At 34.1% G+C, this 26134-nt stretch overlaps 1 protein-coding gene across 3 annotated transcripts in view; it reads left to right on the top strand.

Moving 5' to 3' along the window:
* The window catches only part of LOC144838018 (uncharacterized), a 31655-nt gene extending 6566 nt beyond the window's left edge, over nucleotides 1-25089 (top strand). The window contains exons 3-21 of one of the 3 annotated variants that reach the window (XM_078693354.1): nucleotides 935-1106; nucleotides 1890-2059; nucleotides 2291-2455; nucleotides 2729-2934; nucleotides 4650-4756; nucleotides 5433-5675; nucleotides 6796-6982; nucleotides 8114-8419; nucleotides 8971-9268; nucleotides 9833-9945; nucleotides 11226-11334; nucleotides 12126-14495; nucleotides 15831-16060; nucleotides 16594-16717; nucleotides 17696-17856; nucleotides 18266-18446; nucleotides 18663-19228; nucleotides 20333-21706; nucleotides 22459-25089. In XM_078693354.1, coding sequence (XP_078549480.1) covers nucleotides 935-1106; nucleotides 1890-2059; nucleotides 2291-2455; nucleotides 2729-2934; nucleotides 4650-4756; nucleotides 5433-5675; nucleotides 6796-6982; nucleotides 8114-8419; nucleotides 8971-9268; nucleotides 9833-9945; nucleotides 11226-11334; nucleotides 12126-14495; nucleotides 15831-16060; nucleotides 16594-16717; nucleotides 17696-17856; nucleotides 18266-18446; nucleotides 18663-19228; nucleotides 20333-21706; nucleotides 22459-23856 — 8480 coding nt within the window. In that variant the 3' untranslated portion in view covers nucleotides 23857-25089. Of the gene's footprint in view, nucleotides 1-934; nucleotides 1107-1889; nucleotides 2060-2290; nucleotides 2456-2728; nucleotides 2935-4649; nucleotides 4757-5432; nucleotides 5676-6795; nucleotides 6983-8113; nucleotides 8459-8970; nucleotides 9269-9832; nucleotides 9946-11225; nucleotides 11335-12125; nucleotides 14500-15830; nucleotides 16061-16593; nucleotides 16718-17695; nucleotides 17857-18265; nucleotides 18447-18662; nucleotides 19229-20332; nucleotides 21707-22458 lie in introns of all 3 variants that reach the window. The other 2 variants (XM_078693352.1, XM_078693353.1) reach the window with 2 other exon arrangements.
* Nucleotides 25090-26134: the final 1045 nt, after the last annotated feature.

Below are 26134 nucleotides of genomic sequence, written 5' to 3'. Positions count from 1 at the left end.
GTCAGCCAAACTCTGATTAAGTTACAAATTTGCTTTGGTAAATTCAGTAAAAAGTTCAAATGGTCCCCTTGTATTACTGTGTAATTATTTATAAGTCAAAATCGTATTGATGTCATATTTAGGTCCTAATACATTGATTTATATCATGCCAAATCAGTCCCAAATCATGCTGTACAGTAACTGTAGAAAGGCAGACGGAAAGTTCTCAACTCGATTACACACTGAGAGCTGCGATAGTATGGGATCATCAGATCTCTTGAGTCAGTAGTATACTGTACTATAGACAGCGCCGCTATCGATCGGCTCCCGAGGCATGTGAACTGATCGAAAGGTGGACTTTGACCTCTTTTTTGTGTTAGCCAGTCACACAATAAATATAATTATGAAAAAAACCTGTGTGTATTAGTATTAAAAATCCCAGTGAAAGAGCCATTGTAGGCATTGGTCCAGTATATTAAAAGACACACAATTCAAAATTAAACCAAAATTACATGATAAACTTAGAATTGAGGCACTATAATAAATTCAGAATATGTATGCAATTTAGCAAAGAAGGTACAGTATACAGAACAAGAATCAATTGCAAAAATGGTCTTTCTGTGCTATGCGTGTGGAACACGCCATTTTTACTTGAACACAGAAAGTTGACCCTTGATATGAATTAAATTTTCAACAAGTACAGTTGAACCTCCCGTAAGCGGCCATCCTCGGGACCGGGAAAAGTGACTGGAGAGATTTGAAAACAAAATTTAAATATGTTTAACAAATTTATAATTAAGATATAACAATGCAGAATACCATTTTTAAAGCATTTCAGCAAAAATGCTTTCTTGCAAAATTTTTAAAATGGATAATAAAACGTTCTCCATACAGTCTCCAACCTGGAGTAAGTATATTAAGGAATGAAATTTGTATTAAACTTTTTGAATTGTAGTGAGTCATGGACGAGGATTGCAAAGTTTGGGGAAAGTGGGCAGTTCACGTAGAGTGCCACCTCCAGCTGTCTTGCCAAGTTTGAGAAGTGAAAGTGGTGGAAACGACCCAAACATTAACTTAGTACCAGACGGAGGTGCAGGATGGAAATCAAAAGACAAAAGAGATACAAGGTAATTTAATATTTAAAATCCCATTCCCTACGTTTTTTAGATCTTATTTAAGGTCACCAACTACATAACTTTTCAGCAAAATACCGGGTTTCCCCCAATTTATAACAACGGTGTCTTGCAAAAACAGAAACACAATTAATGCAGCAACTATACGTCGGGCTAGACCTATAGCTAGCATACGATGTTCGTACGTTACCGATGTTTACCAGCTAGACCTATAAGACTAAGCCTAGCTAGGTTAGACCTAAAGACCGCCCATGAGAGGACATTCACCGTGAGCTACTTGTTGTAGTACATTGTTTCTCTCTTTTTATCATAATTTAACATAAAATGTACATTTAAGACAAGGAATGACCTGGTTTAATGTTTTTAAAGTAATATATATGCATTATTTCTACAAAACAAATTGTAGGGAATCTTAGAGGCTTTAACAATTTACCCAATAAGCAATCCCAAAATTCTTGAAACTTTTAATTCATTCGCCAGTTCTTCATCGGGATCAAGCCTTCTTTCATTGTTACTTTGTCATATTATGTATCACCTTTTATTTTGTTACCATGACATTGAAAGTAAATAAATGTTCAAATGCAACCAAAAAAATTACTAGATTGAGCGTAGAATCTACTACAACATAAACTATGGCAGCTACACGTTGGCTACACATTTTTTATGCGTCTAGTTTCTTTCGTTGGGCGAATCTGAATCACAGTTATGTTATTATTTTTGACTGATTTTTTTCTGCTATAGATTCAATTATTGTAATGTTTTCATTCTAATCTCTAGTTCCCCTCCTGTACATTTAAATGTTGTAAGCCACCAAGGATCAACAAGGCCAGATCAGCCCTCTGGTGTACTTACTGCCATCCAGCCTTCAGATGCTCAACAGAATTCAGTATCCGACCCTGGCAATCCACCATCATGGGGGTCAGTTATTTCCAAAGATGGAAAGAAAGGTAACAATAAATTGGTTGATCTAGCAATAAATGTTTGTAAGGATGTAAATTGTGTCCAATGAGAACACAATTAGTTAAAATAAAGCATCTCAATTGGTAATCTAATTACTACTAATTTATACCGTACAATTCAATATTAGTACATTTTTTGATTTTTAAAAATTACTATATTAAAAATACATTTATTGATTAAATTAATTATAATGGTTGCTTTTTTATATTGTGATTTAGGTATACGTGGCTACAAACCACAAGATTTTCAAGAAGAGTTTCCGAGTCTTGGTGCAAGAGATGCACAAGCTTGCCTGCTTCAAAAAGCAGATCAACAGCAACAGAACCTCTCGACAACCAGCACAGAACAACAATATGGGCCAGGTCCAAGTTTACGGCCACAGAGTGAGTGCTGTTTAGTCATACAGACCTATAATTTGATCATGATGCAGCTTACTTTTTAAATTGTTTTGGCTGTACCCTTGTATAGAAATAAAATAAGCAAAAAATCAGCCAAAAGAAGTGCCAACTTTTCGGAAAATGTTATTTCTTTGTAAGGGCTAACATATTTTTGGCTTGAGTCAATTTCAGTTCCACTATAATTTAATGAAAATGTTCTTTTCAAAGCTATTAGTGGTTTGACATTTTAATTGTTACTCTATTTAAATTACTGTAAAGATGTAGGAAGCTGGAAAGATGGAGGTGGGTCACTTAGCAGACCAAGTGCAATTGAAAGCGATTCAAAAATGTCTGAAAACCAAGAAAAAGAAATTTCCTCTATGTCAGTTAGGCAGATGTCAATTAATGGAGGATCTAAACTGTTACCAGCATCCCAATTACCAAGCGCTCCACCAGTTGGCCCAAGAGAAACAATGCCTCAATATGTAAGTATCTGTATAATTTGTGATGCAATCGTAAAAAAACATCCTTAAAATAATATAATAAAATTTGTTGGCCATCATTGGGAACAAAAAGAGCACATTAATGGTTAACCAATGCACTGGTATACAAATAAGGCCAAAAAAAAAAAATTATTGTGTTGGCCACGCCCGACCGACCCTAAACTGCCGAAAATGAAGGTCTGTTTTTTTTTTTTTTTTGGAGCCAAACCGATTGGTGAAAAAATATTGTCTTATTTGCCAAATTGGCGAACATATTTCACCTCCGCCGGACGTGTAAAAAAGAAGCGTGCAACCAACCGTGAATCAATCACGTGATAACCGGAATACGCGATTATTAATTTTTTGGGGATCCAAGTTGAAATTAAATAAACACTTTGATTACACAGTGGTCGAGACAGGTTTTTAATAGTTATCACATTTTTAAACACCCTCATAATTAATGGACTCTACCAATTTTGATCTGCAGCAAAAGAACAACAGATCGTACATCGCACGAGGTTGTTGATGCGGTGTTTTTTGGTTTTACTGTACAGTACTACGATCCGATTACGGACTTGTTAAATGATTTAAAAGGCATGGGTTCGCCAAGCAAGTAGGCCTATATACGTTTAATAAAAATGTACCTAAGATTGTCGTAAGCTCTTTTGTTCAAACTTGTTATTTATATAGCGATAATCCATCCGTTCCGGCATGCACCCTAGGCTTCTAGCCGGACCTCTAGCCTCGATCGATCGATGTCGCTGGTGGGGAATTTCCCCGCGATAAGAAATCGGCGAAATATGGCTCATAAAACGGCCTACATTTTAATGTTATATCTTTAATGCCAGTGTAATTACGTATGGATAAAACAATATAAAACTCAATATTTTTCATCTAGAATAATATGTAAACTTGCGTAATGTATCATTAACACGGAAATAGTTTATTTCGATCTTGATTGTTTTTGTTGGCTTTAAAAATGGTAGCTAAGCCCGGCTAGCCTAAGCATTTTTGCCTCAAAAAGCTAGGCCTACGTTTATTTAATAATCTAGCTAGCGTGAACCTATGGTGCTATGAAAAGTGTTTAAAAGTCTTTTTGTATCAATTGTGTAAATTGTTTATTATTTTGCTGGCAACACATTTTTGGTCTGAAAAAAAAAAAAAAAAAAAAAAAACTTTTCCTACCGACCTACCCATTTTTAGGATTTACCCAAAACGTGGCCAACACAATAATTTTTTTTTTTTGGCCTAATGAATGATTATGAGTGATGAGAATACTTCACGAGTTGAAACATTGACTGCAGTCAATATTTCATGAGTTAATTTTACGAATACAAAACATTCATTATTTGTTTTATAACACAGCTACGTTTATTCAATTTATTCATCATAAATCATTAACGAAGGCTATGCCGGGAAGCTAAGCCATTATAAAAAGGCAGTGCTCCAACTTTGGACACGAAGTAAAAGAGTTATAAAAGGCGCTTACTAGTATCTGTTGATTTTCGAATGCGGATCAGTCAAAAATTCTCAAAATTTACAAAAAGCTGAATTAAACCCCATTAACTAACATAATTAGAATTTTTTGTTGGGTAGGACTATATCCACTGGTTTTGTACCAAGGTTAACCAATTTAAAAACACCAGCTCCCCACAGGAATCTGGTTTGAATTAACATTTGAAATAATGTGATAATGTGTTCAATTATCTAATTTTTAGGGATATGGACGATTGCCAACAAACGGTTCAGGACCAAACTATGCTGGAAATATTCATTCTGTATCTTCACAACCTTCCTCTTCATTTAATCACTATCCAGAAAAAAGGTAACAAACTTACTCTGTAGTTAAGTTTTATAGAACAGTTATGTCATAATGTTTAGAATGGATGAGGAAATACTGTATGAGTACCATTCAATACTATATAAGGATGGTTATTCAGGCCTGTCCAAAAAACAAGCCTGTTACCTACATCTGCGACAAGTTGACGAGCTATTTCATTGCCGCATGGAATGTCTGCCTGTAATTTTAAAATTGATTATGAAAACAAGACATTTTTACAAACTCTATTTAAAGATGTATTGTCCCCCAAAATCATGAAAAATAAAGATTTTTAAAATCGGACTTTGAATAGGCCATTTTGCAGTTTTAATGAAGTTGTTCACTTCCATAAGAAAAAAAACGGGGGAAAAAAATTATTTCACCAATAAAAAGACAAAATAAACAGTTAAATTACCCAAAAACTCATTGTCTTCCAGACAATTTTATCATTCTTTGCTTTAAACTACATTTTTCTCAGGTAAATAAATTTTTTTCAGACCCAATTTTTTGTGAGAGTGAATAACTATTATGTGACATTAAAATAACATATTCAACAAAAAAATTTTAAAAAATATTTTTTTAGGGGGACAATATATCTTTAAATAGATAAATTGTCTTTATGTGTATCAAATAGTAATATCATGTTTCATTAATAACATTACATTTGCATTTATCGCTTAAGGATACCTACTGGTAACAGAGGAAGTGCTCCCAACAGGCGTGATGATACTCCAAGGCCAGCAATAATAAGTGAAAAAACATTAATGCAAATGGACAATCTTGAGAATGATCTAGATGATTCTGGTTGGGCTGGTGCACCCAAAGAAGTAGATTATGGTGAAAAACTGGTGTTTAGTGATGACGAAGGGCATAACATTTCCAAGTCAAAACGAGAAAGAAAATCTGATACAGACACTCATTTAAGGTAATGTAAGGTTTAGTGCAAAGAGGTAGATTTTTTTTCTCTAATATTTAGGCAATCTCAATATGAGAAAAAGTTGTTGATGCTGCTGTTTTCTTTTATTGTCCAGCAGAAGCATTAAAATGAAGAATAATAAAATCAGACTTCAGGGGGACAATATATCTTTCTACCATGTTTAAAATTGTCAAATCAAATGTACAAAGACAACTGATAACATGTAATAAATCGGTTCATTCTCTATGTTTAGCTTAATTCCAGATGTGGACTTGCTTTGTATTCTACTCGCACTAAGGTCAAATTTGCTTTCGCAAAATTGGCGAAATTGTAAATTCTTATAGCAAATACTTAAAAACCAAAATGTTAGGCCTATCTACTGCAGACTCACCGGCCTGACAACCAAAATGTTAGGCCTATCTACTGCAGACTCACCGGCCTGACACGATACTAGACACCACGGATCGGCGTCGGCATCAAGTTTTTCATCAAAAAATATAAAATAATAAATATCACAAATACATTCACACCATAAACAAACCATAACAAACGTACGCTCGTAGTCAGAATGTTCATACAGCATGTTTGTTAACATGCACAGTTTCTTTGTTTGCAATTATAATTACTGCGCATGTTTATTATGAAAGGAAAAAGTGATTCACAAAATAAATTCTCCTTAGTCGGGCATGTGTACAGTTACAGATAACGCGATTTCCAACTACTCGCCTGTTCAATTAAAGTATGCCTCCGAACGGAAATCTCGAGTGACACAGAAAAACGTTGTTGATAGGCAAGTAACTCAATATCTCTAGATTGCGACCGCTTAGGCTGGCGACGACGGCCATGTTGTGGTTTACAGAAAACTTTATTCATCGCCAGTTTTTATTTTTTCGCCAATTGACAAATCCAATCACCATTTGCAAAAACATAAATGGCTAGCGTTAGCATAGCTACTTTTGAAATTAATTCCCAGGGTGACAATTTCCATTGTGTACATTTTGACAATTCCCAGTTATTAATGCCAATGTAATTCATGCACCTTATTCATGAACCATCTAGAGTGAATTCAAGCATATTCTCTAGCTTATGTATGTTACATTTAATGGTCAATGTGTATGTTGTATTTTAGAGCTGAAGATGATTTCAGGTTAACAGAAGAGAGACATCAACTGAAAATTTGTAAAGATGGAAGACCTCGGCAGGCTTGGTTACAAGAAAGTTCAAATATGCAAAACATGCTCCCTGTTCAGAATCAAGGAATAAGACAACCATGGCCTATTAATCACAGTAGGCAAACAACTCAGATGGGACCACAGGTATGATCATATTTTAGACCACTTTTTAAAAACTATAGCGTTTTTAAATTTCTATTGTTTAATGTGAACTACAGTATTGATCGCTGCACTTTCAACACTGCTTGTTTGATCAAGTATCGACAAGTTTCATTTAAGATATTCATGAGCTTACTGTTTTATCTTCGTCGGACGGCAGCCACCCTCTCACGGACGGCCGTACTGAGTTTTTAAAAAAACATGTAAGAGGTTGCGGTAAAACAGAGAGTATCGCGTTTCATGATATGTGACCAACAAATTAGGTCTGTATTAATTACGGTCTTCTGTCGGCAGTCTTTTTGAGCGACCGTCTGTACGTTCTGATACTATATTTCAATGAATTTTTTACGACCTTTTTTGTTGGCATTGTTTCTGGATCGACTAGATGTTCGCTATATTATTTTTATTAGTATGGTGTTGCATTGTGGAAAATTTAAACTTGCCATTAAGTAGGTAAACACCACAAAGGAAAGGATTACGATTAAAAAATATATATTTTTTTTGTAATTTACAACTTGGTCCTCTGGCAGTCTGACAGTTAGTTTTCACACCTTGTTACTTCACTAAAAACATTGTAGGGTTGTTTATTAAGGTTACGAACTCCCTACGAATTTTATAATGTAGGTCATTAAAAGTTGCTTATTGAGGTTACGATGCCAAACAATGTAACCTATGAAGCCAACAACTTAGCCTACGTTCTATCTACGAAGCCAGCTCGTAGGAAAAGTTGTGATATTTTCTTTCTGCCATATTATTAGTTAATACGCACAAAGAAAACTATTACGATTAAAAAATGTTATACGTTTTAATTTTCAACTTGGGGCCCCTGCCAGTCAAAATTAACTCATTAATTTTCATAGTAGGGTTGTTTAAGGTTACAAACTTCCGAACTTAGCTCATCGAAAGTTGAAGTAACGTAGGTACGTTCCTTTTCATAGGAAAAGTGGCAGTTATTTCTTTCTGTACTGTAGTTATTCACTTTGACCAAAAATTGGATCCAAAAAAAATATTTTTCTGGAAAAACCAATGGGTTTAACTGTTTTTCCATGAAAAATTAAATATGTGGTTCTTAATTTTTAAAAAAAAGAAACTGCATTTACATGTTATATTTTTCAGAGGTGGCATTCTCATAGAATGCCTACATCCGGTTATGAAGCCAAAGAATCTCCCAGTAACTTTGCATCACCGAAACGCTTTGTGCCATCTCATGTTGGTGGGCATCACATACTACAATCACCTCTACAAAGTGATAATTCTGCTGTAGAGCAATCTGTTTGTGATACTTCTGATGCTGGAAAAAACTTCGGAATATCTAACAATGAACAGCTCGGACATTCTTCAAAACCAGTTAATCTGCATCCTCCTACATCACCACCAATGTCCTCACCACCTACTACAGCATCTACAGTTCCTAAAGCACCAGTATGTATGCAACCTTTGCATCCTCCATCTCAGAGTCAGGTTAGTTATATTAGTAAAAATGTTTACCATATACCATAACAACATTGTAATTATTTCTTTGATCCTCTTATTTTTGAAAATTACATGTGTAAAAATGCATGGTGTAAAATTTAATTTAGTAGAAAAAATGTATTGCTTCTAATTTCTCATTTCAATGTAAAGCCTAGACAATCTAGCTAAACAGCCTAAAGTGAAACAAATGTCAAATTGTTCATTTTTAAATGGTCACAACACATATGATGAGAGCATCACAACTCTCTCACTCATCCCAATGATATGCAAATTAGCTTATGCAAATTAGAATGAAATTACAGGGTTATTATATCTAAAATACTACTAGTCAGAGAGTTGATTTTTTACTGATTTATTCAGAATGTATATATTTATGCTCTAATTTACGAAATAATGACCTGAAGTAATCTACAATTTAAGAGGCCAATAAAATCAAATAGTTTGTAGGGTTGACAGGTTTGGTAAGCACAATAATATTACTTTGCTCTTGATCTCACCAGATGCAAGCATTAGATGAAGAAGATGTAACATGGCATCAACAAAGACATAGGCAGTCAGAAAAAATGACAAATGCAATTGAAAGAGCAAGACAGCGTCGGGAAGATGACTCCAAGTCTGATGATGAACGCAAAGCTGCAGCGCAAGAGAAACTACGCTTACTTGAGGAAAAAATTGCACAAAGAAAAGGAGAACCCTTTGGAAAATCAGATGATGATACTGCTCTAAATCCTGCTGAGACAATTAAACGACAAAGAACTGAAAGTGAAAGCAGTGATGGAGCAAGACCAGGAAACAGAAGTATGTGGTCTTCTTGCCTATTTTGTCATAAATTCAGAAACAAATGGCTATATGTGAAAAAATACATGCTTATTTTAGTTTTAAAAAAAACCTCAAAATTATACTGTGATTACAAAAAGTATTTAAGAATTAAAACTATAAATATGTTTTATCTTGGTATTTATTTAACGCACAATGAAACAAATTGTGTAAAAAAATTAAATCCAATTTAGCTTTTAAGGAATGTAAATTTTCTTAAACTTTTTAACCTTACATTAAATTACTGGAACTATTGTCTTTAATAATTGCATATCCAATTAAATCTCATTTAAAAGCCTAAAAGATTTTAGATCCATTTTAAAATTGCCTTCATTAATTTTAATTAGAACTCACAAAATTATTTTCAAACCATTTTATAAAAAATGAAATGTAAATTAAATTAAATGATTTTAACTGATAAAAGAACAAACAGCAACCTTATTTATTTTTACATTTTTTCCCCCTTTAATTATCGTTTAAATGTTTAAAATTGTGCAAAAACTGCTTATTTTTCTTGAATTATTGTTTATATTATATTTTTTTAAGGTGGTAATAGTGGGTACACAACAGGAGCATATAGTTCAAGATCAACTGCAAAAAACCTTCCACCACGCTTTCAAAAGCAAGAAATGATGAGACAGCAAGAAAACCAGTTGCAGGTGAATTAACATAAGTGTGTCAGCAAAAAAGTTAGATACTTATTACAGTTATCCATCCCAAACACTATTGAACATAGTGGAAAATAATTAAGAAACATTAAGAAATACAATTGTTCACAAATTTTTTGTATAAGCAGTTACACATCAGATAAACGATTTAAAATCTCCATATCAACCATGTTTTGTCTTTTTCTGGTAATACCGTCATTAGCCTGGAAACCTTTCCCCAATTCACAATGTTATTTTAAACAGGGAAGTGCCTTTAGATATCTGTATTACTAGGTTTTACCAGTTGTAAGCACCTTTTGATATCTGTAGTAGGCGTCATGTCCAAATGTTTTCAAACCTGACAAAGCGTGTTATTCACGTTTTCTTTTGTTGTAGCATTAGCGTAAAAATTCTAAAATCGTCAGACCGTTTGGAAAATGGCCAATATGCATGGCTTGTAATAGTTCTGCCCACTAACATGCTTGACTGATTTTTAAGAATCATTTAACGTTCGTGTAACGTCGTTTGACAGTGCGTTTAACGATGATTTATCACAAACAAGGCCCAAACACTTTGTTTCAGTTTGCCTTTTAAGAGAGTTTGTGGCTGAATTGTTCTGCTGACGACGATAAAACAGTAATTAAAATCATGTACCTGGATTTTCTCTATCTATATCTATACTGTTCCCACTACTCCGATCCACGGCTCGCATGTTTTTTTCCCCTCCAAATTTTGGTCGGGCCTTTTCTTTACACATGTCGTAATAATATTAATAATTTAAAAGGCCTATGTTAAATGTTAACATGGAATATATATTTATTTTGCATATATTTTGTTGGTGTCCTATACTAAGTGTCGTCGTTTTTATAATTCGCTAACCCAAGGTAGGATTAAATATTAGATAACGATGCATACATGAGGCCGGTTAAAAAAAATTGACGTCTTCCAGCTTCAGATAGGATTTTAATAGGGAACAATACATTGTTTGTGTGTATTGTCCATGCTCCTAAAGGCGATGACACATAGACATAATAAAACAAACAAAGCGCGTGTCTAACGGCTAAACAATTATGGTGGACGGTACAATACTAAATGCATAATTTAATTAAATCTTTTACGATCGTTGCATGCGACAAACAATCAAGCGATCAACGGTGACCGTTTGACGCAGTTTGTACGTTTGAAAACATTTGGACATGACCCTTACTAGGTTTTACCAATTGTAAGCACCTTTTGATATCTGTATTACTAGGTTTTACCAGTTGTAAGCACTTGATTTGTTTGTATTTTAGTGCACAGCAAATCGAAACTTGCGACAACCTAGTGTACATGCGCAAATTGATCAAAGGTCACAGCTAACAGGACCACCACCTATTCCAGCTTTTGTTGCTGATTCAAGAGGTAAGCTACCAGTTTAACCCTAACCCATCAGGCCAATTTACATAGACAAGAAGTAACTCTAAGCGGAAAAGGCATGGTTTCTGACGTAAAATCTGCATCTATACTGAGCTTGCTCAAACAGCCGTTTGTTTTGTTCTTGAGACATAACATAAATTTTCGCGTTACCACTTGTTTGTAAATTGTCTATTCTTGGTGTCCCATAGCCACATATTTTCAATATAGGTGAATCACACTAGGCAGATTGCATATTGGGTTTTGTATGGAATTTTTAATCATCAATGTTATTAGGTTATATATATGCATCAATCTTTTTTATGTCGTCAAAGCTGCGCATCGTAAGTTAATGATGAATTACAAAATGAATGCATGCATGTCAAACTTGTTTGCTTCTCACTGGGCATATTTTTGTAAAAAAAACATTTCAAATTTTGAATATTATTGATTCCACAGTTGGAAGCCAATGAGTTTTAGATAGACCAAAATTGTACATTTATAAATGTCATCATATCACCTAAATTTAAAAATTGGGTTTTCATTCCTTACATGACAGTTTGCCACATTCATTACAGCATATCTCTCATTTCTTTCTCGATTGTTGTTGTTTTATTTATCAATCAATTTACTAGCTCCATTATGCAAAGCTATTTCAAAGAGATTATTACATTATCAAATTAAAATCTAGTTATGAATAACGCTTAATAATAATCAGAAGCATAAATATCATCACCACTTTATATCGGACTTCATCATCACTTTCATAATTCATTTAATTTTACATTTTTTCTTTTCAGTTATTCAAAGCTCAACTGACCGATCTCTAAATCCAAGAATACGAACAGACAGCCAGGGTTCAGATAGGGTATCAAGAGATGAATCTATACAAAGTAAACAGCCTTCCTACCAGAGGAGTATATCGACTGATAAAGAAACCACAGATGAAAAAAAAAGACCATTAAGAAAAGGGACAATAGAAAGAGGAAGACCCGCTTTTCAACAAAATCAAAAAAGTGAACAGGGCGTAGGGAAAGAAAGTGATTATTCTAATGAGACAAAAATGCATAGGAATGAGAATTATTCTATAAAAAAGACAGAAAAACAATTACCTGATACAAAAAATAATGAAGAATCATTGAATAACAGCAAAGATGACAAGCAAAGTAATCAACCAATTCACACATCCAGTGACCAAATACACAGCAGCCAAATTGATGATGAAAATCAAGAAGGCAAGCACAACTTTGTAAAAAAGACTGCAAGATACTCCAATCAGAAAGATCAAAGGAAGTATGTTGAACAGAAAGAAAACAATAGACAACAGAAAGAATCAAGTCGATATGGAAATCAAAAGGAAGGCAAAAGAAATGAACAAAAAGAGGCTGGTAGACAAACTGATGGCAAATATTCTAAAAGATATTCGAACTCGCGGGAAATTGGTAGAAATTCAGATTCAAAAATGAGAGGTTCTGAAACGCAATATGAATCTACTATTGAGAACAAATTTGTGGAGAAGCCATGGCAGTTGGAAAAGAATTCAAGTTGTGAACTTGTAAACCTAGAAGCACAAAGTCATTGTGTATTCGAAAATGAGAAATCCAAATTACCTAGAGAAAATGAAAACCTGAAGATTAATGATTCACTTGATATTAATGTGGAAAAAACAAGAAGAAAAGAACCACAGAGAAGAAAATCTAAGGAGCTTGTGGATAGTTCAAAGAGAAAAGAGAAATTTGTTGAAAGAAAGGAAACAAAGGGTGTCTCATTCTCCCCTTTATTAAAATCATTCACTGAAGATAAAGATAAAACTGAACTAACAGAAACTTCAGCATGGAATAAACCACTCAATGCAATCATACCGAAAGTAAATAAAAATAATGCCAATCAATTAAATACCAAAGGCGAAACTAAGGAAGACACTAAAGAAGATCAGAGAGCCATAGAGACTGCTCAATCTGAATCAAAGTTAAGCCTAAAAGATGGTAATGAGTCTAAAAGTAGGTTTTCCAGAGATAAAGGTCATAGAAGAGAAAATGATAGAAGAAACGAAAATTATAAAAGTGATGAAAGAAAAGTGGTGGATAGCCGACGTATCAGACGAGATTTCTATCCAACAAGAGGCCATGTCAGGGAGTTATCAAATCGGGGAAGAGGTCGTTTTGACCCAAGTAATAAAGGTCATGGAAGGAGCTTTGCCCCCTCTATGAGAAGCCGTGGAAGAGGCGATCGGGGGAAAAGATCAATTAGAGATGGAAGTAATTACAATAGCCATGTTGGAACAAAGAAAAAAAATGAAAGTTTTCAAGAGATTTATTCTGAACACGAAACAAAAGAGAAGAAGGTGGCTCAAGACAATGATATCTCTGCTGACGAGCCTTTATCATTTCCAAATGGTAACAAGAGAATGGAGCAAAAGCCTAACCAAAGTTCCATTGGTGAACATCAAACGGACAAAGAAGGAAAACATAAAAGTCGAAAAGACAACAGCAGTTTCAATAATAAAAAATATGAAGGATGGCAATATGACAGTTCTAAAACATCAAAGACTGATAGCGCCAGGAGAGGTCGTGGTGGGTCAACAAAAGGAAGAGGAAGACCAGTTAGATTTGGCATTTCTTCAAAAGAGGGTTATGATGATGAGTCGCAATCAAAGAGATCTGAAAAAAGCAATTTTAAAGTAGGCGATAATAAAAAGATATATCACGGAAAGAAATTTGACAGGAGGTTCGTAAAAGAGGATGAACCACATAGGGTTTCAAGGTATGAGAAGCGAACTGTGGAACATCGGCGAAGACAGAAGCCTGAAAGACCACCTCGTTTCCAAAAGAATGTTAAAGGAGGATTAATTAAAGGAAAAGAAAATGAACCTCTTTGTGAAAAAGTTGAATCAAGTAGTAATTATGATGATATCACAATTCAAAATGTTGTCAAGCCCCTCCTCTCGCATCAACATTCATCGGATCAAAATAATGAAGACTGGGAAACTGCCTCGGAAAGTAGTGAATTCAGTGAAAAGAATAAGAAAGATAAGGAGAGTTTAGATGCAGTACTTAATGTTGACCTGGATAACAAAATTGACTCAGTAGATCAAAGAAGTTCTATACCAGCAAAGAAGAGCTTCTCGAATCAAAGACCTGGAAATGAAAGAGCTTCTCACAGTAATACTGGTATGTTTTTTGTTTGTTTTTTATTTTGTTACAAAAGAAACTTAAAGCTCAATTACAGGCATTAATTTTGAATATAATATCTGGTTTAATGTACATAAAAAAATGTGTGCAGCAGAAATCATGATGAAAAAAGGTTGGTGGGTATACATTAGATAATTTTTGCTATACCGCGAAAATAAAAACCTGTTCAAATTTGAATAAAAACACCAGAAAAGTAAAATTCAAGTTTATATTACAGTACCTATATTGACTCTAGGTGTAGGACAATAAAAATCCAAACAATTATGAAATATAGGGGAAATTATAGATCGATAATTATTAGAATGTATGATCGATCAAAATTTTTTTTGCCCGCACCTGGCCTTTAAAGTAGCTTTTTTTTTTTTTTTGCAAGTACAGGGGAAAATTTCATTTTAAAATTTTTATTTGAGAAACATAGTTTTGTATTGTAGTTTTTGCTACACAATTTTAGAAATTTGTAGCATTTGTATAGCTTTTTGTTATGCTACACTGGTGAAATTATTCCCTGAAGTAACTAAGCCTGAATATTTTCTGTAGTAACTTGAATCCAGGGAAGAGTGGGTAGGACTTTCCTAGTTATCACTTCTCTCCATCTTTTTCCACAATTGTGCCTGGGTGAGAAATCAAATTTTTTTGCATTCCTATATTTAACCTGTTTTTGATTTTATGAATCGAATTTTGTAAATTTTAATAAATGTAAGGATATAAATATTTACTGGGCTAAAGGGCATGGTTAAAAATATAGCTCAATGTGATCTGGAGACAAAACTGTCGAAAATGAATTTACAAAAAACAAACATTCGTCAGTCTAGATCTGGCTTTGGAGTTTTCTGTAAACCACAATATCGCTGCTGACAACCAATCTTCATATTTTTACACCCATATTCTTAAACACTTTAAAAATGATTAAAAGTCTGACTTCATTCATTCAAACTGCAACCTTCGACTAATGCTTTATGAATCTAATTTGAGAAGTAATGGCTCGAACCAGCACTTTTTGAAGTACGACTAAAGTTCGGTTTAAGAATACGGACGTAAGTCAGGTCCATCTAGGCTAGGCCTATTGTATTGAAGGTAAGAGGATTGTAGGTTAAACTGACATGCACAGTTTAGCCAGTCTATAGTTCCAAGGCATGGTAATAACTATAGACCGATTAACCAATCAGATGACATGAATTGAAAGGTGCCGGTATATAATCCGTGTTATATTCCCTCTAATAACGCCATCCCTAATTTTTTTTCGATAGGCTCTCTATATTTTGAGTGGAACCTTGCCTTGTTTATAGTAATAATATTTATAATAAATGTTTTTAGAATATAGAATGGATAGTAGAAACTCCAATAATCGTAGAGACCAAAGAGGTAGCGGACATAGCAACAGAGCAAGTGAACCAAGGCGAAATTACTCAAAATCTTCTAATAAAAATAATGGAACTAGGTCCGCAAACAGCCATCACAATTCAGAAAATGGTGTAGTGAGACAGCAGCAGAATGTGTTATACAGACTTGATGACATCACTCTCAACAGTCCTCAAGGAGTGACAGTAGGTATTCTCTTAATAATTCTAGCATTGATTAATTTAATATTGAAACTTGGAAGGGTTTTGAATTCAATCAAGGCTATAACGTACAGATTATAGATGGTATCTTTTTGGTATTATCATTCACTTAAATCCTAATGAAATTTTGTGGAAGCCAATGACAAATCAATCAAACATGTAGGACGGGGCATAATTGTTTGGGCTCCAAACTTTTCCATTTGATTTCCTTGATCTGACTGTCTTGCTGTGTAAAGTAAAAAATAAACTAACTGGGAATTTATTTGAAAATCGGGTTACACATAACAAAATTAGGTTAATTGGCAGTCGTGTTCCGTACACTGAAGGCATTCCTGACATTCCAGATTGTTTTTTCATTTTTTTCTTTTCCAAGTTTTTTTGTCTTTGGTACTTCTTCTTCTCCTGATATTAGCATTTTAAAGGAGTGAGTGCAAAATGCAAAACATTGTTAAAATGTGACATCCCTCATTATTTATTTTTTACATTTATTAACATTCTGGTTTTAATATTCTTTTCAGAATGCCTTGACAGATGCAACAACCAAAGTGACTGTTGCCAAAAAAATACAAGATTCGAAGGCTAGGGCATCTGTAGACAAAAAACGAGATGTTCTTGCAGATTTTGATCTGAATAATTATGCTGGTAAGAATTATGTTTTACTACAGGACTACTACAGTAAAACATGCATTTCACGAATGTTCAATTTATGAATGCAAAAAACCAGTTTAATTTTTAGGAGTGTAATGGATGGCCTATAATAATTTAATTGCAGGCGATATAAGCTGCCACAAATAAAATATAACAAATGTATAAATAGAAATATGACCTGATTACACAGAGAAACCACCAAGTTATCAAATTCACCTACGTAGAGTACAGTAGAGTAGGTATCTCTCCTTGTGAACACAGTAATTCTACTCTTTTCTTCTTCATTGTAGTGCTAAATCTGCACAAAAAAATACACACATGAGTTGATCAATCCATTTTTTAATTCAGTCACAAAAATTAGACTAAAGCTTGACCTAAAATAATGCAGATAAATACCCAAATACCAAATTTGTGCTAAGAGATTATTAAAGTGTGAATGAATTATTGATACAGTTCCATGAAAAACATGAACAAATTATTTATTTGATGTTCAGCCATAATCAGACAGGTAATTACCATGTCAAGGTTGACCAAAAAAAACAACAAAAGTATTGGAATTTCATCGTGTTTTTGCATAATTGCATACAAATTGTACACAGACCATTTTATGTATAGTATGTGTTGCCGAACAGCATGCCTACGAAGGGCCCCTTACCACCTGTTTGGCAATTCATCGTTGAAGGAAATACAGTAGTTAAAAACAACGGATATGTTCAATCAAGCATTTAATTGGGCAGAACAAACGTGTCAAACCGAATAAATACATCTAAATGGTCTGCCAGACACTTTGGTCATAATACAATAGAAACACGTTCTTGTCGTTTGAAAATTCCTTCATTAATCTAAGGAATACAATGACAGTTATGCATTCTACAAATATTTATTAAATATTTAGTGTTCAATAATATCTGAAAACTTTATAATTTAGTTTTTTTTTTAGAATGACAATCACATATTTTGATACGTTTTTAGGTGTTGTAATTATTGACAATAACCCTGAGGTGATAGTGGAAGATCCTAATGACTTAATGACACCAGATGAAGGATTTCAAGAGGTTATGTCGAAGCAAACACGCAAGAAAAAAGCTCTACAGGAAGAAGAGCGGAAAAAACAGGAAACTAGTGTCACTGAGGTATGGAAAATATGATAGCAACATTATCCCAATCATTTACAGGCCGTAACACTCGCCTGTAGGACGGCTATATTCAACTTTTATGCGGCTCGTATAATAGAATAGAAGGAATAGAAAATGTACTGTAGCTGTATCTTAATGCAATTTTGCTATACAATGCTGTCTGTAATTGCAATAATAAACGGCAGTGTAGACTTATTATAATATAAAGTATACAAACAAAAAGCTGGTCTGACCATTGACAAAAGAAGATGGCTCAATTGCCCTTGAATGTCATGTTCATCCAGAACATCAAACGGTCGATGCCAATATTCATTTTCATTTTGATGGTTGGTACAAAATTATTTACAAAAGCAGAATTACATTATTTTCCTTCCCTAATATATGATTTTGTTTTAATATTTTATAGGCTGTTATTAAGAAACCAAAACTAGGTACTAGTATGAAGATACGACATGTACAAGGGAAGTCACTGAGATCTATACCAACAAAGGAATTAAATAGTAAAACAGAATTAAGTAAATCTACTTCAAAAGTAGCAAATCCAGACAACGTACAGGCAACCAACATTCCAACCAATGCCTTTCAAGGTGAGATGCAACCTTTTGATAATGAAAGTTATTTTTTTGATTTTACTTTGAAATAATAATAATCATTGTGTGTGCTTTATTGAAGCAACATTTTTAAAGTTGACAATAATATAAGGTTAAATTGGTTTTATTTTTCCATTCATTTGTTAAGTATGTACCACATGTACTTAAAGAACTTTTCACACTTCTCTAGTGCATATATTTCTTTATTTGCAGAATCTTCTAATTCAGTATCTAAAACAACTCAAGTAAATGCATGGATTAAACCATTGGCAGTAACATCAATACCAGGTATGAGAAACCGCACTGCTGCTGATGTCATTGTCAAAGTTGAAACAGAACAACCTGATAGTGGTATTGAATTAAATAGTGATCATCAAGCATCAGCACCATCATCTCAGACAAGTTCACCAACCGGTGACACAAAAGAAGAATCCGCATCTGGCAATCTGTTAGAACATGTAAATGATAAAATCAGACAACAAAAATCAAAGGAGACCGGTATTGGTAATACTATGAACAATTATAATAGGGATGTTAAACCAGACAGTAAGTTTTCTACATCGTATGATTCTGGTTTGTCTGCCCAAATTATTCAGACTGATAGTGTTAATGCATCCAATGTGTTTCTAAATGAAACTAAACCAAGTAGCAAATTTCAGGAAGAAAGTCATGATTCTTCAGGCAGGAACCAGTTGGAGCAATTTGAAGAACGAGGAAGGAAAGCACAAAGTCACCAAAATGGTTCTAGAAATATAGTGCAATCTCATGATAATTCAAAGGTGAGTTCTATCCAGCTTCAGACATGCTAAAAAAAAGTGATTTAAATGCCTTTAAATCTTGTGGTTCAATTAGACCGATCCCTGGTTAGCGACGAGGGCGTATCCCCTTACTTCAGTTTTTCTTTTTTGGCATGGTTGGAATCCATTTTATCGTATTAGTATATGTACAGCGCTTAGAGGTTTCACAATGTTGGGCGCTATATAAATCCAGGATATTATTATTGTCACAAGATGAATTGTTTACCAGATTTTTACATTAGAGATACAATCAATATTAATGCGTAATTTTACGTACCTTTACATGTTTCCGCAGCAATGTATTTTTCATTTAATTTATGTCAACTTTTTTATTTTATCTATAGGTAAATGTGACCATTGCATACACATCACTATTCTCTCACAAAAAAACAACAAAATATCAAATAATACACCACAAAAACACCCAATTTTACACTTCCGTTAGTGTCAACGTGCATCATCTAATTTCGAATACCACCACAATGTGCACTTTTTTGTGTTGATTTCAAGTCCGTAATCATTACAATACTTCTAACTAATTCAATAAATTACCGATTCATATTTTATCATTGAAATGTTTAAACTGCAGACTGATTAACAACTAACATGTTCTCATCTACTTCTCGCCCTCCTATTTGACATGTACAGTACATGTATGTTGTTACTTTTTGATGCGTACCCTAGATTAATATTCAAACAGCACACTTTCTTTAGCGTCTTTTATTTTCGTAAAGTCTGAACACAATAGAGTTCTATATCCAGTATTTTTTTCATTTTTTAGCTTAGATATTTCAAAGTGAAGGAATAGTTTTTCTATAACAAAATCAATGGCTGTAAATAGTTCCCAATTTTATTCCTGATACAATTTTTTTTTTTCAGGGAAGAGTGCACTTTTATTATACTTAATTGAATTGAATATTCACAAATCACAGAAAAAACTGAATTTAATTGAAAATTGATGTCAATGTCTGATTGCTCTGGTTTCATTAATTCATGAGAAACAAGTTTTTTGTGCGATATGAACTATATATAATAACTTGATAAGAATCCAATTTATTAACATCACATCTTTTTTTCTTTCTATAGAGCATCATTGCACAGTCTACCATAGTTGGATCACCGCAAAGCCAAGGTGGGAAACACCAGAAAAGTGCTTTACCAAAGGAATTGCCTCATTCTTTAGCACAGGCACAAGTTGGGCTAGCAAGGGAACCAATAGAAATGCCGAAAAGCTGTGACAGCAATATTGATGTCATTAGATCAAACATAGATACTGGCATTAATCAACAAGAAACTTGCGACAGTAAACCATTGCAGATACCTCACACAATGCATAGGGAGCTTCAAATAAATACACAATCGCCAAATTCTCCTGCAACTGAAGAATTAACCAAGAGTATTAAGTCCACTAAAAAGTTATGGGAATCAAGAAAAAGTTTAGGGGAGACTGCTGTGTCACCTGGCAGTAGCAGTATACCTGTTCAAAGCCAAGTGGTGACTGCTACCGCATCTGTACAGATTGCAAGCTCTGCAGATTTTACTGACTTTCAAAGACGGCAGCATGCCAGTGAAGGTATTGCACTTGGATCACAATCAGGGGTTACATTTGGAAGCTTTGGTACTGAAAGTGACCTCAGGAACTCTTCTGACATTAGCATTCAGGAAACTCGTGCTTCTACTGCGTCAACATCTTCAAGTGAAACATTTGTTTCATATAGTGGGCTAGCACTTAATACTGGAGCTCACCAGGCAAGCAATTCCTATATGGTAGCATCTGGTTATGCTACAAGTCTCAATGGATTCTCAAGTGCTGCCAACAATCTACCATTTCCATCTGTTGTTCTAACTAACACAATAGAAACCAAACCAATTGGTGGCAATATTGCAAAGGTTCCAACAGTGGGATATGCACAGCATACACAGTTTGGCTCTGTATTACGTCCTGGCAACGCATCGCCAAGTATACTCACTCAAGGTCCTGGAAATCAGGTTCCTGCTTTTCAAAGAGGTGACACTCGAATGATGGGATCTGGTGTAACACTTACTGGCCCTTCTATTGCATCGGTTATTCAGCACCAGCCATCAAACAACTATCAATATGGCATTGGGCAGACACATACTATTGCACCGTCACCACCAGTTCAAACATCATTTCCTCCTGTGGGATTTATTACAGGCCAACAACAGCCTCAGCAACAACAACAGAACCAGTTACAAGCTAATCTTGGTGTTTTGTCTCAACCTCTGCCATCTTCTTCTTTGTCTGGCCAAACTTTCCTTGGATTTAGTTCCCTTGGATTTTCACAGGGACTAGAAAATCCTAGTAATGCATCACACATTGGAAAACCTTCTCAAACTGGTGGTCCATCAAACTTGGCACCTGTTACTAAAACAGTTTCTAGTCTGCAGTTTAACAATGTTCCAAATGTAAATATACAGCCAACGGCATTGTATGCTCAGGTAGGCATCTACATTTTCTAGATGTAGAAATGTCAGACCACTACTAAATAGATCATTGTATTATTAATCAGAGGGTTAAAAAATACTGTGTACATTTAAAAAAATATTTTATATGCATATATTATTACAATTAAGCCAAGGTTTGCATAAATTCATTAATTGTTTTATTTTATTTTTTTTGTTTGTCAGTTTTGCTCTTTTCTGCTGTAAAGCTTCACTTAACAAAACATATCCAATTCTCTTAATTAGGATGGTAATTTTATTTTAGCATATAAAAAATGTATACAATTATTTCACATGACTTACTGTATCTTCTGATTATAATGGAATGATCATTTTGTAGTCTGAGTTTTCTAATAGAATAAAATTGGAAGCTTCAAATCTGAGTTTTCTAGACACCTCTTCGTATTGTACACTAAAACTGTTTTGACGTTGGTACAAACAGGGCCTGAAACGCAAATAAAACTAGTGGAGACAATGTCTGTTGCTACTTGTCATTCATTGATTTTTACTTTTAATGTATTATATAACGCTTTTCAATTTCCCTTTTGGTAAGCCACTTGACAGTGATTCATTTCGCTTTTTTTGTTATGTATTTGATCTTTTCCGGCGAAATAAATTAATTGAATGTTTGCAATTTCGAAAATTTGACGCTTCTTGCAATGCATCCATAACTTTTAACACTATTGTAATCTCAGTATTTATAGTATTGATTCTTGTACACATGAAAAGACCTTTTTTTTTTACTTCAGAAACCAACTACACCAGTAGGAAGCCAGCAAAATTTGATTGGATCAACCCTTTTACCTGCAATTCAACGCAACATTCAACAGGCTCAACAACAGTCATCGTTTTTTGCCACCAACAATCCAGTGGGTTCCTTGCAAGCCTCAAACACATATTTTAGTTCACTACAACAACAGCCAACAGTGCAAACCTTGCCACTACAACTAACATCACCCGCTAACCAGTATCAATATCATTCACAAACTCCAGCTAACATACATCAATCTTCTACAAATGTGAATATACCGTCAACGACAATGTTCAGTAATTTGGCACCTGCACAAAACAGCTTTTCCAGGGCAATGACTCAGACCCCAATAAGTTCAACTGTTTCAAATACATTTTCAGCTCCAGTAGACAAAAAAATTGAGTTTTTGGCAAGCCATTCAATAATTACACCACATTCATCTGAACGTAATTTGTCGCAGCGTTTTAGTGAGCGTGCTGGAATGCCAGGTAGGATGATGATTGAACAGAACAGGGGAAACATAGCCATCAGTGATTTGCAACAACATGTTGATGCAAAACCATTCAATCCAGTTAAGAGAAACGAGATGCCTTTCCAGCTTAACTTAAATTGCCCTCCTTCAAACAGAATAGCTATGAAGTCACCATTTGGTAGTGTACCATCTTCCTTTATTACACCAAACAATAGTGACAGTACTCTACAGCAGTTTCACCAGTCTGATATGCCAATGAGATACATATCCTCAAGTTCAAATAATGCAGCACTGCAGAAAGGTTGTCAAAACAAAAATGTATTTAATATTTCCAGCAATCCAAATACATCACTCGGAACTAATTCATCATCATCTGCTTTGTCTGCTATGCAAACTAAACAGCAAGCACTGAATTCTGCAGAGGCAGTCAAACTTGTAGTACAGCATCCAAGCAATAGAAATCCTATGAAAGATGGAAGTACTCTAAGAGGAATTGCAGCATCTGAAGTGTCTCCTTTCCCCAATCCTGCAATGTCTCATAAACCACTACCCTTTGGCTCATCTGTAGGTGGTAGTATGTTTCCAATGCAAAACCCTGCGAATGTTAATGCGTTTCATCAGGCTAATGCCCATCTAGCTGGAAATTCAGTAACATGGCAACCAAACCAAGGAGGTGTTTCTGTGGCAAACCAACATAGAAAAGTTGTTAATGGTAAAATGAGTAGTTATTCTACACGACCGCCTGGATCCAAACCATATGAAAAGTTAAGTGCAGATGAATTGAAATTAAAGCAAGACAAAGAAAAAGAAGCTTTATTGGCCTCGACAAGAGCATTCTTTCATGATATGAATCAACAGGCGAAGCCATCATCCTCTCATAAAGATACTACGGATTCCAACAGCTCTCAAACAAAGAGTAATTAGTTGTTTTTTTCTACAGATGTAGTATCATTTTTCATTTATTATATTATATAATGTACATTAAATTTGCTTTGTGTACATTAGATAGCCGGCCACATGCATTTGTACATGTACACAATTACTATTATTTCTGTGGCAAAACGTTGTAGATTAATTTCCTATTACTGCTTTTTAAGGTGGAATATTTGATACCAATGAAGCTGTGTTTAATGCTTGGAATTGGCTATGAATATTTACAAAAAGTGTTAAGCAGATATTGGTTGGTTTATAAATTTAATGCTAGTGGTGGATGTATAGAATTCCCTGATTTCCAGTTTCTATTTAATCATTTTTATTTATGTCTGTGTTTTTGTAAACAGTGTGTACTGTATAATTATATTTTATCTTGTGTTCCCTGTTATTATTATTAGTATTTACATTAGCAATTAGTTTTTAAAATGTGTAGACTTTGTGTTTGATTAATGCGTTACATAGAAATTGTTTGCTAATTTGTAATACATTATATATACAAATATATTGCTAAATCATTTAAGAAGTGTAGTAAATTTCCTTATTACCAGTGTTGTGACCAGATGCTACACGATTTAACTTAATTGCATGACAGCAGCTTAGAGCTGAGGCAAATGACTTAATTGTTTGCTGTGTCATTTGAACGATAACTATCTGTGTAAATTGGTGCAGAATGTGAAAAGAAGAAACATTCAACACCCAATTGTATGCATAGGTATCCAAAATTGTAAAACATTCTGAATCAATAGTGTGGCAATGATAATGTGGTACTAATTAATTGAATACAATGAATGAAGCTAAATATGTCTATAAAATCTAGTTGTTTTGGTAATTATTTTGCTTTCACTATCATTGCCTCTTATGTACCATTGATATACTGTAGTTAAGATACAACTTTGTAATATTGTAAAGGTAAACTTAATTAGTTTAAAAAAAATATGTTCGAGTAAAATCATATTGTTAGCTACTAGAATTATATGATTTGGATTGTCGACTGATAGGATCATAGACTTTAAATAAACTGTGGGTTTTAAGAGTGCATGATTGTATAGCTATAATTGATTTTTTTTGTTTTTGTTTATAGAGTAATGTAAAATATACTGGTATTAAGTGTTTCGTATAAGGATTTTGTGTATAAAACGACACAATGCTATATCCCAAATGTTGATTCTATTTCATTTTAGAAGCTGCATTTCAGAGGACATTAAAATACCTTTGGATGTTTAATGATGCTAGTTGCCATATTTGTTTTTAGTTTGCTGGAGTATGGTTTTTTTTGTGCATAATCTCACCATAAAAGGACTAAGTTATTGTATTTATTTTTACTTTTATTTTTGCTTTGTTTGCCGATTTAGCTAAAATGTTACGTGTATAATAATATATGGTACTTATAAGGCTTCCTTTAAAAAAGACCAGAGCGTATGAGAGAAAGCTCGCAATTTGTTACTTTATAGAAACTTTTTCTGAAAATTGTGTCGGAAAATGGGTGGAACATAATTAGGATCAACTATCAACTATATCGGAGGTCTTTGAACGTTGGCAAAGTATGCTTCATATCGAGTTTTATCCGGTCACAGAACTAAACTTTTTTTCACTTTTTTTTTTACTAAAAAAGAGATTTTTGTATGATAAATTACCTCCCATAAGCGGCCACCCTAAAAATTTGTATTTGAAAACAAAAATACAATTTTGATACTTATTGTGCTTTATTAGCTTTATTCGAAGCGGTTTTAAAAACATTTCTGTAAGAACATTCCTGTGTTTTTTAGATGAGATGAGAAAACTACACAGAATTTGACCAACCATTTTCAAATATTTTTAAAATTTGTCTGAAAATCATAAATAATACAAAACCACCTGATCATAAACAATAAAATAAAATTATCTGGAGAATTTAGAGCCCTGTTGCGTTAAGAACGTCAAAAAATATCGAGCAATAGCCATAATACGTGATTTTGGCCCTCCATATCGGCAGAGAACCTCCCGTAAGCGACCACCATCGGGACCGGCATAAGTGGTAATATTAACAGGGCCAAAATAATATTTACTGTATTTATATTGCAAGGATGTAGGCTAAGCCGCAACGCAAGCAAATTGACCAATCACAAGCGTTAAGTGTTGGGAGGTATAATGCAATACAATCCAGTGGCACTCCCCCGCACTTTTTTCCGCCATGTGCAAACGCCCACATCTTGCGCGAAGCGCTCTGTTGTGACGCTTAGGCCTATGGGGAAAATGTCCCCCTTTAATAGGCTAGTAGGCCTACTAGTAC

Source organism: Antedon bifida, chromosome 3 (assembly GCF_963402885.1).
Source record: "Antedon bifida chromosome 3, ecAntBifi1.1, whole genome shotgun sequence".
Classification (NCBI taxonomy): domain Eukaryota; kingdom Metazoa; phylum Echinodermata; class Crinoidea; order Comatulida; family Antedonidae; genus Antedon; species Antedon bifida.
This window is presented reverse-complemented; position numbering and strand designations above follow the sequence as displayed.